The 18,357-nt window shown below is 39.6% G+C and overlaps 1 protein-coding gene and 1 long non-coding RNA gene across 4 annotated transcripts in view; one reads left to right on the top strand and one right to left on the bottom strand.

The window, feature by feature from the left end:
- LOC125899045 (uncharacterized) overlaps positions 1 to 18,357 on the bottom strand; it is a 174,664-nt gene that overhangs the window by 120,319 nt on the left and 35,988 nt on the right. The window lies entirely within an intron of this gene.
- The window catches only part of gabra3 (gamma-aminobutyric acid type A receptor subunit alpha3), a 146,353-nt gene that overhangs the window by 109,208 nt on the left and 18,788 nt on the right, over positions 1 to 18,357 (top strand). For all 3 annotated transcript variants that reach the window (XM_049593161.1, XM_049593162.1, XM_049593160.1), the window contains 3 exons: positions 3,554 to 3,774; positions 12,577 to 12,659; positions 13,118 to 13,261. In XM_049593161.1, coding sequence (XP_049449118.1) covers positions 3,554 to 3,774; positions 12,577 to 12,659; positions 13,118 to 13,261 — 448 coding nt within the window. The remainder of the gene's footprint in view (positions 1 to 3,553; positions 3,775 to 12,576; positions 12,660 to 13,117; positions 13,262 to 18,357) is intronic.

The following is an 18,357-nucleotide window of genomic DNA, read 5'->3' as shown; positions in this document are numbered from 1 at the left end:
GTTCCCATCGTTCATGTTAACGAGCCGTTCAATAGAATCGGTCTGTTTGTGAACGTCACAACACTAGTGACATAATGTGAGCTTGGCTGTTTTTCCGCAGGAAACAATATGGCGGCCGTCTGGTAACAAATAATCTCTTATAGTTAAACAGTGAGATAAAATGTGTTTCTGAAAACAACTGCGAGAAATAGGCAACGCAGTAACAGAATCTTGGTTCATATTTGATCAACGCTACTTAGTTTCACTGTTTGAGCTCAGTTTTTCTCAGTTTGCCTCTGTTTACACGACACAGGAGACAGTACGGCGCACCCTTCCTGTTCAGAAACAATTACTTTAGCTAAAAGTGCACTAAAATTTGTTTCCGAATACATTCTAGGTGAGAAATAGGCAATGCAGTAACAGAATCTTGGTTTACCTTGGCCATCTTGTGATGGCCAAGGTAAAGGCCAACGGGAACAAATAATGGAAAAAAGGTAGCAGAGGGCTGGACCTGGCTCCCAGCCTATTGTAGTTTGAGCAACAGCCCAAAATCCAAAATCAGCCAGATATCACAAATGAGCAGGGAGATCTGTGCACTGGCAAAATGGAGGGAAGTATAACATAGTTAATTTACAAATACTACCCATATGACACAAAGATGGTTGACAATTGGCAAAGTATCTCTTTAGGTATTTTTAACTCAATATTGTACTGCCAAGTCACAAAAGTTCCATTAAAAGTCATTTTAACTTGGAGGGAATCAAACTGAAGAAAGATGCCAAATTGGCTGCAGCTGCAGGAGGGCAGAGCTCCATGGACACAGAGGTGACACAGATGATGTTATTTTTGGTTAAAGTGAAGACCAGTGGATGCAGCTCTCTTGTATTGCAACATGGCGTTGTGTGTGTTACACTGTGCAGTTTGCAAGAAGCATACAGGCTTTCTTTTTGCTTTAACATGCGTGTCTGTAGGGTGCAGCTGCTGTCAAATTTGTCTCTGTGTCGGCTGCCTTGGTAATGCTGTATTCCGCTGTTATAGTGGCAGGTTATATAAATGTATGTAGCCTTAAAATGCATGTTGCACCCGCCGCATCGTCCATGGATCTGTATACCTATTTATTGTTTTAAACTAATTGTTAATTTAAATTTACAAAAGTCTTTGCCTCATTTCTGGTTAACTGTAGTAAGGCCAGATATTGCTTCACTAGTCTATATGTTGGCATGTCAAATGTACTTTATTTTGAAGTCTGAATGTGTTCCTTAATCTAACAGTTGTACAGCATCATTTCACAATTTCTTTAAAATTAACTGTACTTTTACTTGACTGTAATATTTATATCTCTCTTCTCATCCCTGTTTTTTATTATTAAATGTTCAGAGATTGTAGAGACCTTCGACATTACTGAACAGAGACAAATAAAATGTGGAGCATAACTCCAAAAAAAGAAGAAAGTGGTTGAGGCAATCGTGTGTTTGTCACACTCTTGCTTTTATCTGTCTGTGAAGCTCTCTGTGGGCTTTATTAAGAGCACTGTTATGAGGACAGATGCAGTGCAATTGTTTCATGGTACTGCACGCAGGCTGCCAGGAGGTCAATCACATCAATTAACAGACGTCCACCCTGTGCTGTTTAGAGGAGCCCTGTTGATGTGTTGAGTGGAAGCCGTACACCTCTCCCGCTGAGGATGATGGCTTCCTGTTGTTAAAGCCATTGAGAAATGACTTTATCAGTTTTTCACTCGGGGAGAAGCCAGTTACAGCTCACTGGTGAGCGTTGCGGCACACAAGCCCTTTCACCTTACGAGCAAAAAGCACAAAGCGTACGAGGGAGAAACACATACAGCGTGCTTTTATTGATCACCAGTAATGTGTAGTGTTGCGTGGGATACAGACAGCTTATTTCCATCTTACTCTGTTTCAGACAGCTGCGCTCAGTCTGCACAGCCGCTGCACGCAGCTGATGAGGAAAGTCTGTTGCTAGGACACCAAGTCCTATTGAATGAATAATGCAAAATAAATTCCTTTTGACTGGCTACTTCCTGCTTTCAGTTTATTTTATTTAGTTTTTCATGTGTTGGTGACAACACAAAGACTTTGTTGCATATTAATAAAACATGAAACAGATGCATTACAAGGTTTCTCGCCGAAGCTCATTTGTGTCTCAGTCCGTGGTGAAGCCTAAAATATAAACACTACATTGTTAGAGTAGTAATTACATGATACAGGGACACTTAGCTTCAAAAAGCACAATATATTTTACAATAACTGTGGTATATTTGTGTGTGAGTGTGTATCCTGTTGACAGATGGTGAAGCATGGCACACACCTGTGTATCTCTGATTAAAAACCATGACTGAGTGAAAGCAACTCCACATATACGGCTGCCAAGCAATTATTCCACAGCAAATCTTTTGTGTTCTTTGTTTGATATCATTCATTTTTTTGTTTTGTTTACTATGTAAGAAAAACATAGTTGGATTTTCTTCTTTTTGGATTCTCATAGCTTTTCTTTTTTTCTTTTCTTTTATCCCTTCATGGTGTCTTTTTCAAAACAAAAACAAAACACAATGACCAAAGAGATATCCATTAAATGTCTCATTAAGTCAGGGACTGAGGGTGCTTGCTCCCTTTAGTTCTGTTCAATAGAACTCAAGTTTATTTGCCCCCTAAGTGTGGATCGTTTAGGCAGGTGTGAACACAGGAATTGCACTCAGGTGTGCACCAAAACAACCGGACCGAGACCTTCTTGAAGAGGTGGTCTTGGTCGGTTACAAACGAACTCTGGTGCATTTTTTTGTACTGAGAACGTGTTCCAACCTTGTTTCAAATCAACTGTAGTCGCATTATTGTTTGGGTTAAACATGAGCATGTCACAGTCCTGGAGGATTATTAATATGCACCTCCTCATGTACTGCCTTAATATGCACATTCAGCACATCCAATGCATCAAAACATTGTTTTCTAGTTGGAGCTGCGCCTCGTTTTCAAACTGTATGGTTTGACTATAATGAACAATGACAGCAATATAGTCCACGATGAGCAGCGCTAAAATCAACCTGTGTAGTTGTCCCTCCATTGTGACATTAGAAAGTGTTGCATTCATCTTGCAAGTGTACTCTTCTTCAATGTTTGTTTACTTCCTGGATTTTTCCCGCATGGAAATTGTGACCAATCAAGAGCAGCTTTTTCGCACAAGGTGTTTTATCTGGCCTGCTTGTAAATGCTGCCGTGAGAACATGAACCATCTCTAGGCAATTATACAACTTTGTAATAAAAATTAGTCCCTGATTGGGGCCAAAGCAAGACAACTCTCGGTCTGAAAGCAGCCTGAGCCTGCAAAATACCAGGGCCTTGGAATTGGCTCACCTAAATGGAATATAGCCATCAATAATATTATTAACGCCATATGTCCTTGTCCTGCTTTGACAAGTCAAAATATCTGTCCTGAGAGGGGTCTATCAATGTCAAAGGGTTAAATATTAAAACCACGGATTACCTCTGCGTGACCAGTGCCATGTCCAAACTCTGTAAACTCTTATCTTGCAGTTGAATCTGTTGCATTCTGTTCTCCTCAGGAATACACCATCGATGTCTTCTTCCGTCAGAGTTGGAGCGACGAAAGGCTGAAGTTTGACGGGCCCATGCAAGTTTTACCCCTCAACAACCTCCTGGCCAGTAAGATCTGGACTCCTGATACGTTTTTCCACAACGGAAAGAAATCGGTGGCCCACAACATGACGACTCCAAACAAACTGCTACGACTAGTCGACAATGGCACACTTCTCTACACCATGAGGTGAGCCACTTTGAAATTAATGACACTCTTTTGTTGAGTACTGTACTTTAACAAGACAAAGAGTCAACGGCAATGCTAGCAGCTCTGGTGTGCCAAAAAATATTCTACAATTTCTACAATCAGGCTTTCACTTCACCATCTGCATCACCGATTTCCTGTCTCCAAAACATTCTGCACGGGTGACGACTCTTTGGATCTCTTTTAGCCCACTTGGGCTATTCTTCCAAGAGTCCATAGCATAAAAACATTACAAAATAATCACAATACAGTATAACTGAAACACAATACAATATAGAACAGACACAAACCAAAAAACATACATACAACACATGGATGGTATTATACACACACACACACACACACACAACAAAGCCTATACAGATAATATTACATAGAAGCTATACCCTCAATCACAGTCATACAATTACAATAAAACTTCAAATACTCCTTAAAAAAACACCCCCAATGTTTTGTTTAAAATATTTTTTTGGTAAATTCCTAATGAGATCAGGTCAACCATTCCATAACTTCACAGCACAAAAACAAAACATCCTTTTACCAATTACAAGCCTAGTTCTGGGTAAAACATAATCACTTATGCTAGCTGCTTTTGTGCTGACTAAATGTCTGTCTTTCACCTGCTGGAACCTGCTTATCAACAGTCTTGGCTTCTTTTTAACATGTAAGTTATAAAATAATTGAAGAACATTTCTAGCTATTATGTCCCTGACATACGACCACTCTAGTATTTTGTATCGCTCTTCAATAGGAGTACCATTTGGACATCTAAGAATAATTCTTGCAGCCTTATTTTGTGCAGTTTGGAGTCTACTTATTTCTCCCACTCCAGCATTATCCCAAACCGCAGCACAATAATTCACCTGACTCGCAATTAAAGCGTGGGTCACTTGTCTTAATATTTTTGTGGATAAATATTTGGCTATTCTACCAACCATAACAGCAGTCTGAACCAGCTTCTTACATAGATTAGATATATGTGGTGTCCAAGACAGATGACTGTGGTCTGCATTGTTTTAACTCCACCTTCTTCTCGACCAAGATGGTACCAAAAAAGAAGTACCAGGTTCAAAGTACTATACAAATTTTTCACTAATGGAAAACCAAAAAACAGTGTCTCGAGCCAGGCCGTGACATACACCGATCAGCCAAAACATTAAAACTTCTGACAAGTAAAGTGAATAACAATGATCATCTTGTTACAATGCAATGTTCTATTGGGAAATCTCGGGTTCTGACATTCACGTGGTTACCACCTGCGCCATGCCACACCACAAAAACTGCTCAGGAATGGCCTGAGGATCTTGAGAAAGAGCTCAAGGCGTCAACCTGGCCTCCAAATTCCCCAGATCCCAATCTGATCAAACATCTGTGGAACTTGCTGGTACCCCACCTCAGACCTCAAGGGACTCAAAAGATCTGAAGCCAGCGCCCTGATGCCAGACACCAAGGAAGACCCTCCAGAGGTCTTTTGTCCATGCCCTAACAGGTCAGGGCTAAGTCCGGTCCAAGGAGGACCCACTGTGGTATAGGGTACCTCTGGGGTACCAACACGTCCCTCAAATGTTCAATCAGATTGGTATTTGGGGAATTGGAGGCCAGTTTGATGCCTTGAGCTCTTTGTCCCATTCCTTGGTTCATTCCTGAGCAGTTTTTGTGGTGTCGCATGGTGCATTGTTCTGTAGGGGGGGGGTCACTGTCATTGACAAGTTCTGTTGCCATGAGGGGGTTTATTTTTCCGCAACGGTGTTTGGGTGGGTGGAGCATGTCAAGTAGTTTCCAAATGAATGCCAGGAATAAGGTTTCCCTGCAGAACACTGCACCGTAACAAGATGATCAATGTTATTCACTTCACCCACCAATGGTTTTAATGTTGTGGCTGATTGGTGTACCATGCAATGAAAATGCGACATAACTTGCACCAACATACTGATGTTAAGTAGGTATAATGTGAGCCCTATTCACCATCTTTGTTTAGCATGTTGGCACGCTATCATTTGCGACTGAGCACTAAACGTACATGTACAAACAAATCTTTGACACAGACTCTTCATACTGAACTGACTATACTGAGTCACATTGTCACTGACTGAAGCGGTGGCTTTTAGCACTGAAGCTCCTCACTGGTGACTGAAAGCACAGTTTATTAATTAAAAGCTTAATGAAAGACCACCAACGCCATAGAAACAGTCATGATGTAAAAGCTCTGATGCAAATAGTGTTCTTGTGAGCCTTTAACCTTTAATAGTGCTTGTCTAGTTTTGCACTAAAATCAACATAAAAGCTTAAACGAGCCACACAAACAGCTTAACTGTGTAATGAAAGGTGATGCATTGAACAGTGATACGGTGCGTTACTTTAGAAAAAGCAAATGAGTCACTGACTATATTAACCTATGAACTGTAGTCAACAAAATGATTCAAAACAGCAAAGAGATTTGTTATTTCCAGATTTATTTGGAATGCCATTAGTTTAGTCGCCATCAGCAAAGCATTGGACAAATTAAAAATATTTACTTGCCAATGGTGTTACGTGAGAGGTCAGGAGATCACCAAATTTATTCCGAGTCATCCTGAGTGAGACATGAATATGTGTACCAAATTTTAATGATAATCCATCCAATAGATGCCGAGACATTTCACTTAAAACCACATATATCAGATGGTGCTGGATGAAAAGTTCAGGGATTTAGACTGAAGTTGCGGGGAGCGTCTTGCAGCAGCTATCTAAATCACTTCATCTGTCTGAGTGTCAGATAACTGACTTTCAGCCAGTCTTGGCCGCAGATGATTCACACTCAATGAATAATTACTTGATCAGAGAGTGCCATTGTGCGTATGTCATGCTTAAAATACACCGTAAATAGCATCACAGTCACTGAGTGCCATTATCTACACGACTGGTGCAAAAATGATTCATTGTGGGCGGTTTTCAACCCATCTAATCACTGAATCTGTCAATCAGCCTTCCCCACAGCTTTGCCTTGAAAAGAAGTACTTTTGCGATGCTCGACCCCCAAGGTCAGTATTGATTTTCAAGGGTGAAAGTAAAAATAGTGAAAGAACTTTATTTTGTTGTCCCACGTGAGTGGAATTGTGTTGTGGTAGCAGTTCTGTCAAGGCCGAGAAAGACATATGAGCTCTAATGGAGTATTACAAGGACTGTTGTGTTTACATAACCAAGTAAATGTGTTGGTGAGACGAAGAAGCGAGGTCAGACAAAAGCAAAAAGCATCTTTGGAACCAGCTTATTGGTCATCACATATCCAGTTTAAAGCTAGTCGCTATCTTTTCTGTTGCATTTGCAGCAGGGTTTCTTCAGATCCTGTGGTTTATTATTGGTATCAACAGCTACAAATTATTCTCTTTGACGGTTTCTATTTAATCTGACACCATTAAAAATAAAAATGAATACTTAGGCTAATATACCACTAACATTCTTCAAGTACTTGCAAGGATGTTTTAAGTGTTCAATGCCGTAATGACCTTAACTTCATAACAAGAGCACTGGCTGATTAATTGAAGCAGCAATTTGACTATATCGATGGGTGACACTCCAAAAGAGAGACTAATAACTTTGCCAGGTATTAGGCTTTAGCATATAAATCCATCTATTTCATAGGAAGTTTATTGTAAATTGGTTCACAACAGTACATTGTGTTCATATACGCTCCTCACTAAACAACCGCCTCGATCCAATTAATCAGCACGTCTACAGCATTTGCGAAGGTCTTCGCTCTGCAGGACTGCATCATTATTTTTGCATTGAGGGAGTTAGTATTGTATCACCAGCGCTGCTGTTTTTGTGACAGCATTTATCACTCACTCTCAGTTCACTTCAAACTATATGTGTTTACTGAAGCAATTCTGTTCCCCTGATAGAGAATATTAATCTATGAAAAATAATGTGTCAAAGGCGGTGGTTTATAGCTTTGGTAAAAACTTTTTGCAAGATTTTTTCATTCTTAAATTCCCATATTGGACCGAACAGCTTACGAACCACAGCAACAGTTGGTGTGATGCTGCCTTAAAGCATACACATGGTTTCAGAACATACGTTGTGTTATGTCAGTATATAAAAACTAATTGTAATAGCTCTGCACTTTATATTTTATAATCTATCTTGCTTTTTAACCATGTTAGCGCATGGCTACAGTGGTGGCAATGTGTAGAGCCTTTAAAGTCCTCCGACCACTCAAAGCACTTTTACACTACATCGCACAATTACTCATTCACACACACATTAACACACAGATGGCCCCAAAGCTACCATAATAGGTGCCACCTGTTCATCAGTTAAACAGTTACATAGATAGACGGATGTATGTATGTATGGATGTATGTATGTATGGATGTATGGATGGATGGATGGATAACACACTCGCATAAGCTCATCACATCGTTCTTACGACCACATACTTCATATCTATAGTTTTAAGATATATTATAAATACTGTACTGCAATTCCACTTTTGCAAGTGGACTGAAGGAGCAGGGGATCAAACCACCAGTCCTCAGCTTAATGGACGACCTGAGCTACTACAGTGCCCCATCACCTCTCAAGGAATGGCGATGTTGGTCTGTCCTGGCTGAAATATCTCAACAACTACTGAATGGATTGCCATTATATTTAGTACACATATTCATGCCCCCCTGAGGATGAACTGTTGTGATTTACTGATCCCATAATAACTTTTCATCCAGCATCACCATCAGGCTTCAGTTTATAACCAAACACCTGTAAAAAGTAAGTCCCATCAATTTCAGATGTACTGTGTTTATTGCTAAGTAGCAAATGTTAGCATGCTTACACGCTAAACTAAGATAGTGAACATGGTAAATGTTATGCCTGCTAAACATTACCGTGTTAGCATGCTGCTTTGAGCACCTCAAGCACTTATGTGCCTGAGTACAAGCAGCTAGCGTGGCTGCAGACTTGTTGTCTTTACACTTCATTTAAAGTTTTCTCTCTGCACAGAGATGGCTTGTGTTTTTCTCTTTGATCAAAGTATTTCAAATTGTCTGTATTTTTTTATTTATTTCGCCAGTGTTTCTGTCAGAATGTCAGTACAGCGTAGGCATGAGATGAATTTCATCAATTAGCTGGTGGTTGAAGTGCTGTATGATATGCAGCGGTGCGTTGCTCACTTTTGATTTATGTTGTATTACGTTAATTTGAGTAGTTACAGAGCCACTTATCAGTAATGAGGCAGCAACATAGAGAAGCCAAGAGGGTGTAACAAAAAAAAAAAATCACAGGGTTGTTGCAAGTGCAACACAAGGGGCTAATTACAAACAATATATTTGTCTGTAGAAGTGGTCTATGATGTTACTAGTTTTAAAACTGGAGCTGCGATAACCTGTAGGACAGTGGTGAGACAAAACTTCTTTCATCAGGCTCTTCATAGAATATACAAGTTTACATGTGAGGTGTAAAATCTGCACACAGCACCAAGGCATATAATACATGGCAAATGAAAACAAATGAGAATTACACATATACTAACTACACTACGTTGCTCAAATAACCCAGTTTGAATCGATGCATGGACTGTAAATGTTGTAACCCAGTTTGTGGTCCAGTTATGAGTACCTCAGTCGAGTGTAGGATGCCTTTATGGGCTGCAGTTTTGTTTGAACTCAGTGAATGTAATCCCCTTGTTGATTAAACATGTATGAGTGAGATAATATGCACCATTTCTCTATTTACATACAGAGTGCACTTTGTGGCTTGGCCGTGTGGCCAAATGAAATAAACTCTGGTGCTCTCTGGAGGGTCTGTCTTTGTTGTCAGTCAGCTGAGCACTCATTACCACTGGTGGCTGCAGGAGGGAGGAGAGAGTGCAATGCTTGTTCTTCCTCCAATTTTTTTACAACACACAACTACTGCACACCAAATGCATATATTTATTATATTTAAATATATATTATACTATTTTATTCATTATATATATTATATTTAATGTTTTATGCCATGTTGCTGTACTATACTCTATTTAATGTTATATTTCTACACGCCATCTTATGTCAATATGTTACTGTTTGTTTTATGATGCCTCCACTCCGGGGATAACTGTGGCCACAGGAAGAACGCCTTGAGGGAATTTTTTCGAATTTGGCACAAATGTCCACTTGGAGTCAAAGATATACTGATTAGATTTTGGTGGTTAAAAATTAAAGGTCAAGTTCACTGTGACATCATTTCCATCTCATTCTCATGAAAGGGATATCTCAAAAACACCTTGAGGGAATTTCCTCAAATTTGGCACAAACATCCACTTGGACTCAAAGATGAACCAATTCGATTTAGTTGGTCAAAGGTTAGTCTCTATACAGACTCTACATTCAGTGAATGTAGAGTCTGTAGGCAAACCCCAGAGATCTTGCCTCTGGAAGAAGAGCGGAAGAGCCCTGGTTTCCGGTTGTAGGCTGTTTGTAGTCCGCATGATATTGACCAATCACGTTTGAGCCGGCTGCAGTTGTTGCCAGGTTAAACGGTCAGTGCTGTGAATTAACAAGGTGAACATAATTGGCGTCACTGCAAACTCTGAATCCATCGCAATTGTTCAGCATATTTACTTATATATAAACGGAAATCAGAAACGGAAATTCGCCTCCTCCGCCCAAATCAAACTGGAATGCCAAAAAATCAGGGGTCTGCCCCCAGAGGCTGTATCGCCGTCTGCCGGAAGTCAGACGCCAAATGCAGCTGATGGGTCCTGAGAATGGTCAAAGGTCAACTTCACTGTGACATCATAATGTTTGTCAAAAACACTTTTCCTGCCATTATTCAATGTCATAACTCACAAACAGAAGAGAAGACTTTTGGTAAGATACTGAATTAGTGACAGAGGAGGGATAGTGAATATATTGGTAGAAGGATGCTAAGGTTGGAACTGCCAGGCAAGAAGCCTAGAGGAAGACCAAAGAGGAGATTTATGGATGTAGTGAAAGAGGACATGAAGGTGGTGTGACAGAAGAGGATGCAGAGGATAGAGTTAGATGGAGGAAGATGATTCGCTGTGGCGACCCCTAAAGGGAACAGCCGAATGATGAAGAAGACTGAATTAGTGACACTCTTGGGTGTCCACCTTGAAACTGCTGATTGTGTAGATCATCTGTCCTGCCGGGTTGAAGATGTGTGTGAAGCATTAATGTTTTAGAATATGCAGCTTCTTTGCAGCAACATTCATATTTTAAGCATCAACTTTCATGGCTACATATGAGTTTGAACAGAAATGGATGTAATCTGTAACTGCAACTTGACTGGTCCACAGAGGTACATTATGTACTTCATTATATTTCAGACCAATCACCAGAATAAGTGTCGGCATTATACATTTCTGCAAACCGTGGATATGTTACATTTATATGTTATTATGTAGCTGATACATTGAAACTTTACGTTTCAGTAACATCGTGGTAACGTGTGGTTAGGTTTAGGCACAAACACTGCTTGGTTATGGTTAGGAAAAGACCATGTTTTGGATGAAAAGTCTTGATTTGGTGGCACTATCCCACCAAATGCAACAATGTCTGGTTGAAAAAACAACTGCTTTTCGTGGCACTATCACCAGTGGAAACACAGCAACAGGTTGCTAAGAAACACCCGTGTTTGGTGGCTAAAAGAGATGAAAGCCCAGCGATGCCTTGCCAAAAAAAAACGGCTTTGTTGTTTGTTGCACTCAAACAGTGCTGGAGTTTGGCAGGCGTCTCGCCCACGTGTCCCGCCATCAGCCATCCCCACCACCTCCAGATGACAATGTCAGCTCATATACTACGTCACTTCAGAAATGCTGATATGATACATGGTGAAACATATCTGTGGTTTTCAGAAATATACGATGCCAACATTTTCTTCTGGCGACTGGTCTATATGCACCGATCAGCCAAAACATTAAAACCAAATTGAATAACATTGATCGTCTTGTTACAATGCAATGTTCTGCTGGGAAACTTTTGGCTCTGGGTATTCATGTGGATACCACTTGACACGCAGTAACCACCCAAATACCGCCATGGACCTAGTACACGCCCCAGAGGTACCCCAGATCGACAGTGGGGCCTTTTTGGAGGGGGGGGTTCTGGCACTAGGGCGTTGGCAGTGGATCCTTTGAGACCTGTCAGTTGTGAGGTGGGGTACTGGCACGTCCCACAGATGCTCGATCAGATTTGAATCTGGGGAATATGGAGGCCAGGTTGATGCCTTCCACTCTTTAATGTTCTTCTTCAATGTTTTGGATGATCAGTGTATTTCTGTATTAACACAGACAAACAGTTTAATTATTGAATGATATTATATATCATTCTAGCATAGGCTGATATACAACATAGTATCATATTACTCTACATATTCCATATTTTGCGGCAACTAATCACATCACTTGCTTGAGACGGTCCTGATATATTAGTTTTCATTCAACACCAGTTGTGGGTACTTTGTGTACTGGCTGCTTTGTTGAATGTAATTGCTCTTGTATTGTTTTAATTCTGATATTTACTGTATATACAGTGATCATTTATTACACTTATATAGAATATTATGTATGTTTCCCTACATGTTCTTACTTCTGTCCTTGTGCTGCTGCAACACCTGCTTTTCAAAAATATCTCAGAGGGTATTTATATAATGTCTTCAGATGAATTTTGATCTATGAAAATGCACTGTTTTGTTTCTGTTGACATATGTCATGACGTGTTTGTGACAGCGGCCTCAACCCTGCAGCAGTGCAGCCTGACCGGTGTAGTATTGTCTCTCCCTGTCTCTCCCTCTGCCCCCCCTCAGGTTGACCATTCATGCTGAGTGCCCCATGCACCTGGAGGATTTCCCGATGGATGCACACGCCTGTCCTCTGAAATTTGGAAGTTGTAAGTCAGTCCAGATGGTCACAACAACACAGACTTTAACATAAAGTCTCACTGCAGAAACAGTAGTGATTGTTCTCTGCAGGCGTTAAGTGCCTTTCCTGTTCTGAAAAAACTTCAGAGGACTCAAACTTGCACTAACCACTAGGAATAAGATACTGTGGGAAAACTTTTATTAGAAGTTTCTCTTTGAGCAACATAGCAAAAGTAGTCAACTGCTGGCTTGAAGCGAGAGTTCCCTTGACAAATTCCTACCCAAGAGTCTACAGCTGCTTCTGGCTCTGTGAGGCTGTACTTGGGTAATTTTTACCATGCTCGCCATCTTAGTGTAGCATGTTAACGTGCTACCATTTTCTAATTAGGAAAAGCAATAAATACAAAGCACAGCTGAGGCTGGTGGGAATGTCATTAGTTTTGCAGCTATTACAGTTTCGCTGATTACTGTTCTCTCTGTTTCCCAGATGCTTACACCAATAACGAGGTGATCTACCTGTGGACCCAGGGAGATGAGAGGTCTGTTGCTGTTGCAGAGGATGGCTCCAGGTTGAACCAGTATGACTTACTGGGACATGTTATTGGCAAGGAAACCATCAGTTCCAGCACAGGTACATTGTCATCCTCTTCCCAGAGACTGGTATTGTCTGTTTACTAGAGACGCCAGTTTGGTTGATTTTGCTTTCGATAGCCTAACACCCATGATACGCTAACTAACTGGTTCATCTTGTGCTGGGGGGGGGGGGGGGGGTTGCACTTTTCTTTTAGGTCCAGCGGTTCATTATTGACTCAGTGAGCTTTGTCACCACATTTTGAAGTGCTATCCATTTAGAAGTGGTGAAATTTTAATGCTTTTTGATGTAAATGTATTGCCTTTTATTTCGTTTTCATTGGCTTTGCTAACAGGCACGTAGCTAGGTGCATTAACATGCAGAAACATCATACCCACTGCCCATCCAGGTCACCTTTGTCAGTGAGCGGCTTAATTTTGAACCAAAAAAAACAAACAAACGCTTTAACACATTTGGCAAACATTTAACATAATTCGGTTTAATTTTAGCTCTGTGTGAAGTAAATAAACGTGATGTTTTCCGACTAACGCTCCGTCCGTCTGCCTTTCCGACACAGTTTACACATTTTTAGAACCACTGATTTATTAAATCTGAGTTCTAATAAGTGAAACATGACACTGAACTTTGCAGCAGTAACATAAAGTAGCTAAATAAATAACTTCAGAGGTTAATTTTATGATATGAAAGAGGTACAGTAAATAAGTAACACATCCTCAGCCCAGAGACTAAACATACAATTAAAGGTAATGCCATGCTGATATTTTCCACAGTGGGTTAAGAATGTGGTCAGACAGGGAAAGACAGGGATATCATGCACTAATGTTTAGTGACAGACCTGTCATTGAAGGTGTCATCGTCTTCAGCAAATTCAAATTTAATAGAGGGAATCGCCTTGTTGTTTACAAATACTTCTGGGTAGAAAACCAGCAGAGTTTAGCTATCTGACATTTTTCAAGTCACTGTATCACCGTTTAGACTAATCTGATGTTTGTAAAGTCTATAAACACAATGATTGAACAAACAATACTATTACTATTTCTGTGTGCACGTTTTGTAATTAATAACATGGTTATCATAGATTAGCTGGGCTAACCGTTAGCTGTTAGCCGTTAGCGGTGTCTGTAATAACTCAGTAACTCAATAAACAGTCCGTGAAAAAAATATTTCTTCCAGCGGATATCTTACAACATGATTGAGCAAGCAAAGCAGTTTTGTGTTGCTATGTGTGGTATTTATTCAGTTTTGGGAAATCACGATGTCTAGAAAGCATCAGTGGCTGCAGCTGACAGGGACAGCTAACAGCAGCAGCAAAGCTAACATCAGGACATCATTTGTTAAAAGCCTCCCGTTGTCAGATTCGACATGAAACTACTCCAGTTACCTCAATCATGTTATTAATGACAAAACGTGCACACAGAAATAGTAATGTTTGTTCAAGCATTGTGTTTATAGACTTTACAAACATCAGATTAGTCTAAACGGTGATACAGTATATATATACAGTACAGGCCAAAAGTTTGGACACACCTTCTCATTCAATGCGTTTTCTTTATTTTCATGACTATTTACATTGTAGATTCTCACTGAAGGCATCAAAACTATGAATGAACACATGTGGAGTTATGTACTTAACAAAAAAAGGTGAAATAACTGAAAACATGTTTTATATTCTAGTTTCTTCAAAATAGCCACCCTTTGCTCTGATTACTGCTTTGCACACTCTTGGCATTCTCTCCATGAGCTTCAAGAGACATCTAGACATCGTGATTTCCCAAAACTGAATAAATACCACACATAGCAACACAAAACTGCTTTGCTTGCTCAATCATGTTGTAAGATATCCGCTGGAAGAAATATTTTTTTCACGGACTGTTTATTGAGTTACTGAGTTATTACAGACACCGCTAACGGCTAACAGCTAACGGTTAGCCCAGCTAATCTATGATAACCATGTTATTAATTACAAAACGTGCACACAGAAATAGTAATAGTAATAGTATTGTTTGTTCAATCATTGTGTTTATAGACTTTACAAACATCAGATTAGTCTAAACGGTGATACAGTGACTTGAAAAATGTCAGATAGCTAAACTCTGCTGGTTTTCTACCCAGAAGTATTTGTAAAAAACAAGGCGATTCGCTATATATATATATATATATATATATATATATATATATATATATATATATATACACATATATATATATATATATGTGTATATATATATATATATATATATATATATATATATATATATATATATATATATATATATGTGTATATATATATATATATATATATATATATATATATATATACACACACACACACACACACACACACACACACACACAACATAGTGCTAGTACTACTACTAAACTGAAAAACAGCAAAAGTAACCTACATATATCATCGGTTAACCAATTAAACATGGACGTGCCTACATCGTACATTAAATCAAATCCGATATGGTGTATTTTTAACAAGCAGGAAAGAAGGTCTTAAACTAGGGCTGGGAGGAAAAAAAAAATCAATACAGCATAGTATCACAATATTTTTGTGTGGTAATATTGTTTTGTCACACAGTGCCATGTATCTTTTTTTTTATTATATATAACTTATTTATACTACAAATACAAATTAAGCGTCAGACAGCCTACTTGAATAATATAGTCAGGTTGAGTTTTAAAACTCCGGGGTTGCATTTGACTGTCTTGGTTGTAACGTTACTCTCGCCCTCCTCTTCCATGTATCTAATGTTACCATGCCAACGCCTACATCTATGAGGACGTATTGGAGTAGGGGGGAGTAGGCCTTTGGAGGGAGGTGGAGTTGCAGGAGGAGGGGGATGGGACTTTGGAGGGAGGTGGGAGTTGTGGATGTTCAAATTTTTTCTGAGTGCTGTGTGAAATGCAAGAAAGGTAAGAGTAGCTTTAAGTGAGATGAACAGAGTGAAAACTTTCTATCTATCTTATTAGACAATACAGATGATAAAGTTTTCCTTTGGGGACATTATCTGAAGTTGAAAACAGGTAATAAATATATATGGCAACACCTTTAAAATCACAATAACATTGTATCATGACTAAAGTGCAGTGATAACATTGTACCGTAGAGCCTCTGTTGATTCCCATCCTTATCTTAAACCAAGCAACGCACCACATTCAGCTTGCATGCCTGCAGTGTAAACATGCTGGACAACCAAGAAACATTTTATAGCAGTGTAACAGCTTTTTGCGGACACACCAAAGTGTATTTTGATGTAGGATACTGCAAGCATTGAAACTAAATTAGTGTGTCATGGGATTAAAACTCCCACCTTTGAAATATTAACTCTTATTAGTTTTTCTGCATAAAACCTGCAATAAATTACATTGCCTCCCTTTTTTTCCACAGATACTGCCACTCTTTTGTTTGTTTCCATAAAGTAACAGTCTGCACTTTTCTCCCATTTCTGTCATTTTGGATTCAGCTTGCATTATTTGGGTCCATCGAGAAAACGATGACTTATCGGTTTTGGGGAAACTATTCAGCATATTTACAAAGATAATATACGGAGATGTGCCAGAGGTGAAAGAATTATTTCCATTCTATTTAGGGCTACATAGCACACAGTCAACTTCAGTAAGCACAGTATTAAGAAGGGAAACTGCCAGCACATGTTTTTGATTACATATTAATTTTCTCTTCATCAAAACTGTTGCAGGAACCTTTAATGTGTCACATACGATCATATCACTGTCTTTATTTCCCTACCGGGGGACAGGAAGCTTATGGTTACACTAACATGAAGGGATGATAACAAGGTAAGGGCTGGGCACTGACACACACTAGTAACAAAGAGGCATAGAGATCTATCAAGGAACTAACATCAATATAACATTCAACATCAATCACCAGCTTTAGGTAACAGTGAAAGAAGGCCGGCTGAAGTGCTGAATACAGCAAAGCTATAGATAAAAGGTTACTTCAATGGGGCAGTTGGTAATTACTGAGAGAGTGCATAGCTTACAACTGAGCCATACTGGCTTCGCATGTTGAGAGAGAGTTAACCTCTGCGGTGAAGACATTAGCTTGCGCAGCTCTCGAGAGGTGAGCTATCGAGTCGAAGAGATCTTGTGTTTGGAGAATAGACCATCACGAAGCTACTCTGTTGGATGGCACTCAGCCTGTTTTCACAGGAAGTGAAAAGGTGTGTGTAAAGCTTTTGAAATAACAGCACTTGTATGACTCTACACAGGACACTTTCCTTGAGCTCATCGTTACTGTAGTGCTGGCTGTTCGGTGGTTTAACCTCAAGTCAATCGCTGAAATATTTTGAGGGAATGAGACCAACTGAAGTTTGGCTACAAGTACAAAAATCCAAAGTGGAGTCAACATCTTTTATAACCTGATCCAGCTTGTGGATGTGGAAAAAAATATCTGATTTCTTTAAACTTTAAACCTAATGGACTACAGTGAGCTAAGGGAATGGGAGGATTTGAGCCAGTTCAGCTCTGGTTAGAGTCAGTCTGCTCAGAGAAGACACCTCGGGGAATGAAAGGCTGTTTTTCTCATATCTTTGCAACACAGATTACAGACATGGCAATGAGAGCTGGTGCTTCGGGGAACATTTGCTGCCGTCAGTGACAAAATCTGAGCTGTAGGAAATGTTCAATATCAAGGGTTAGGATGACGCAGGCGGATGTTCTTCACATCTACAGCAAAGAGACATACAGGAACATGTGAATATGTTTCTAAAGGGATATTCCATTGAAAATCAAAAGCATCAGCTTGGAAGATGGCTCTGAAAATGCACACCCTCTTTGTGGAACAGACTTTCACAACCTTCACAACTTTTTTCTATTACTTTTTTCTGTATCTCAACTCAAGGTTTTCTCTGATGTGCAACTGTCCTCTGCTTTCTGTTATGTCAATAACACAGGCGCTGCTTTGCCTTGACCTCTATCCCCTTTCACAGAAAGGACATATGTATCATCAGATCTGCACCAAAATCATTCAAATCAGTGATGTCGACTGTCAAATCTTTTGTTCCCATCTTTCCAAAATCTGCTGTCTTTTTAACTGAAGTGTAACGGAGGTCAGCTATGTGAATTGCTTTATACAGAATGCACTGTTTTCATATGGTTTAATA

The sequence above is a fragment of the Epinephelus fuscoguttatus genome, linkage group LG12 (genome assembly GCF_011397635.1).
Source record: "Epinephelus fuscoguttatus linkage group LG12, E.fuscoguttatus.final_Chr_v1".
NCBI classification, from domain to species: domain Eukaryota; kingdom Metazoa; phylum Chordata; class Actinopteri; order Perciformes; family Serranidae; genus Epinephelus; species Epinephelus fuscoguttatus.
Note: the sequence above shows the minus strand (reverse complement) of the source record. Positions and strands in the feature narration are given on the sequence as shown.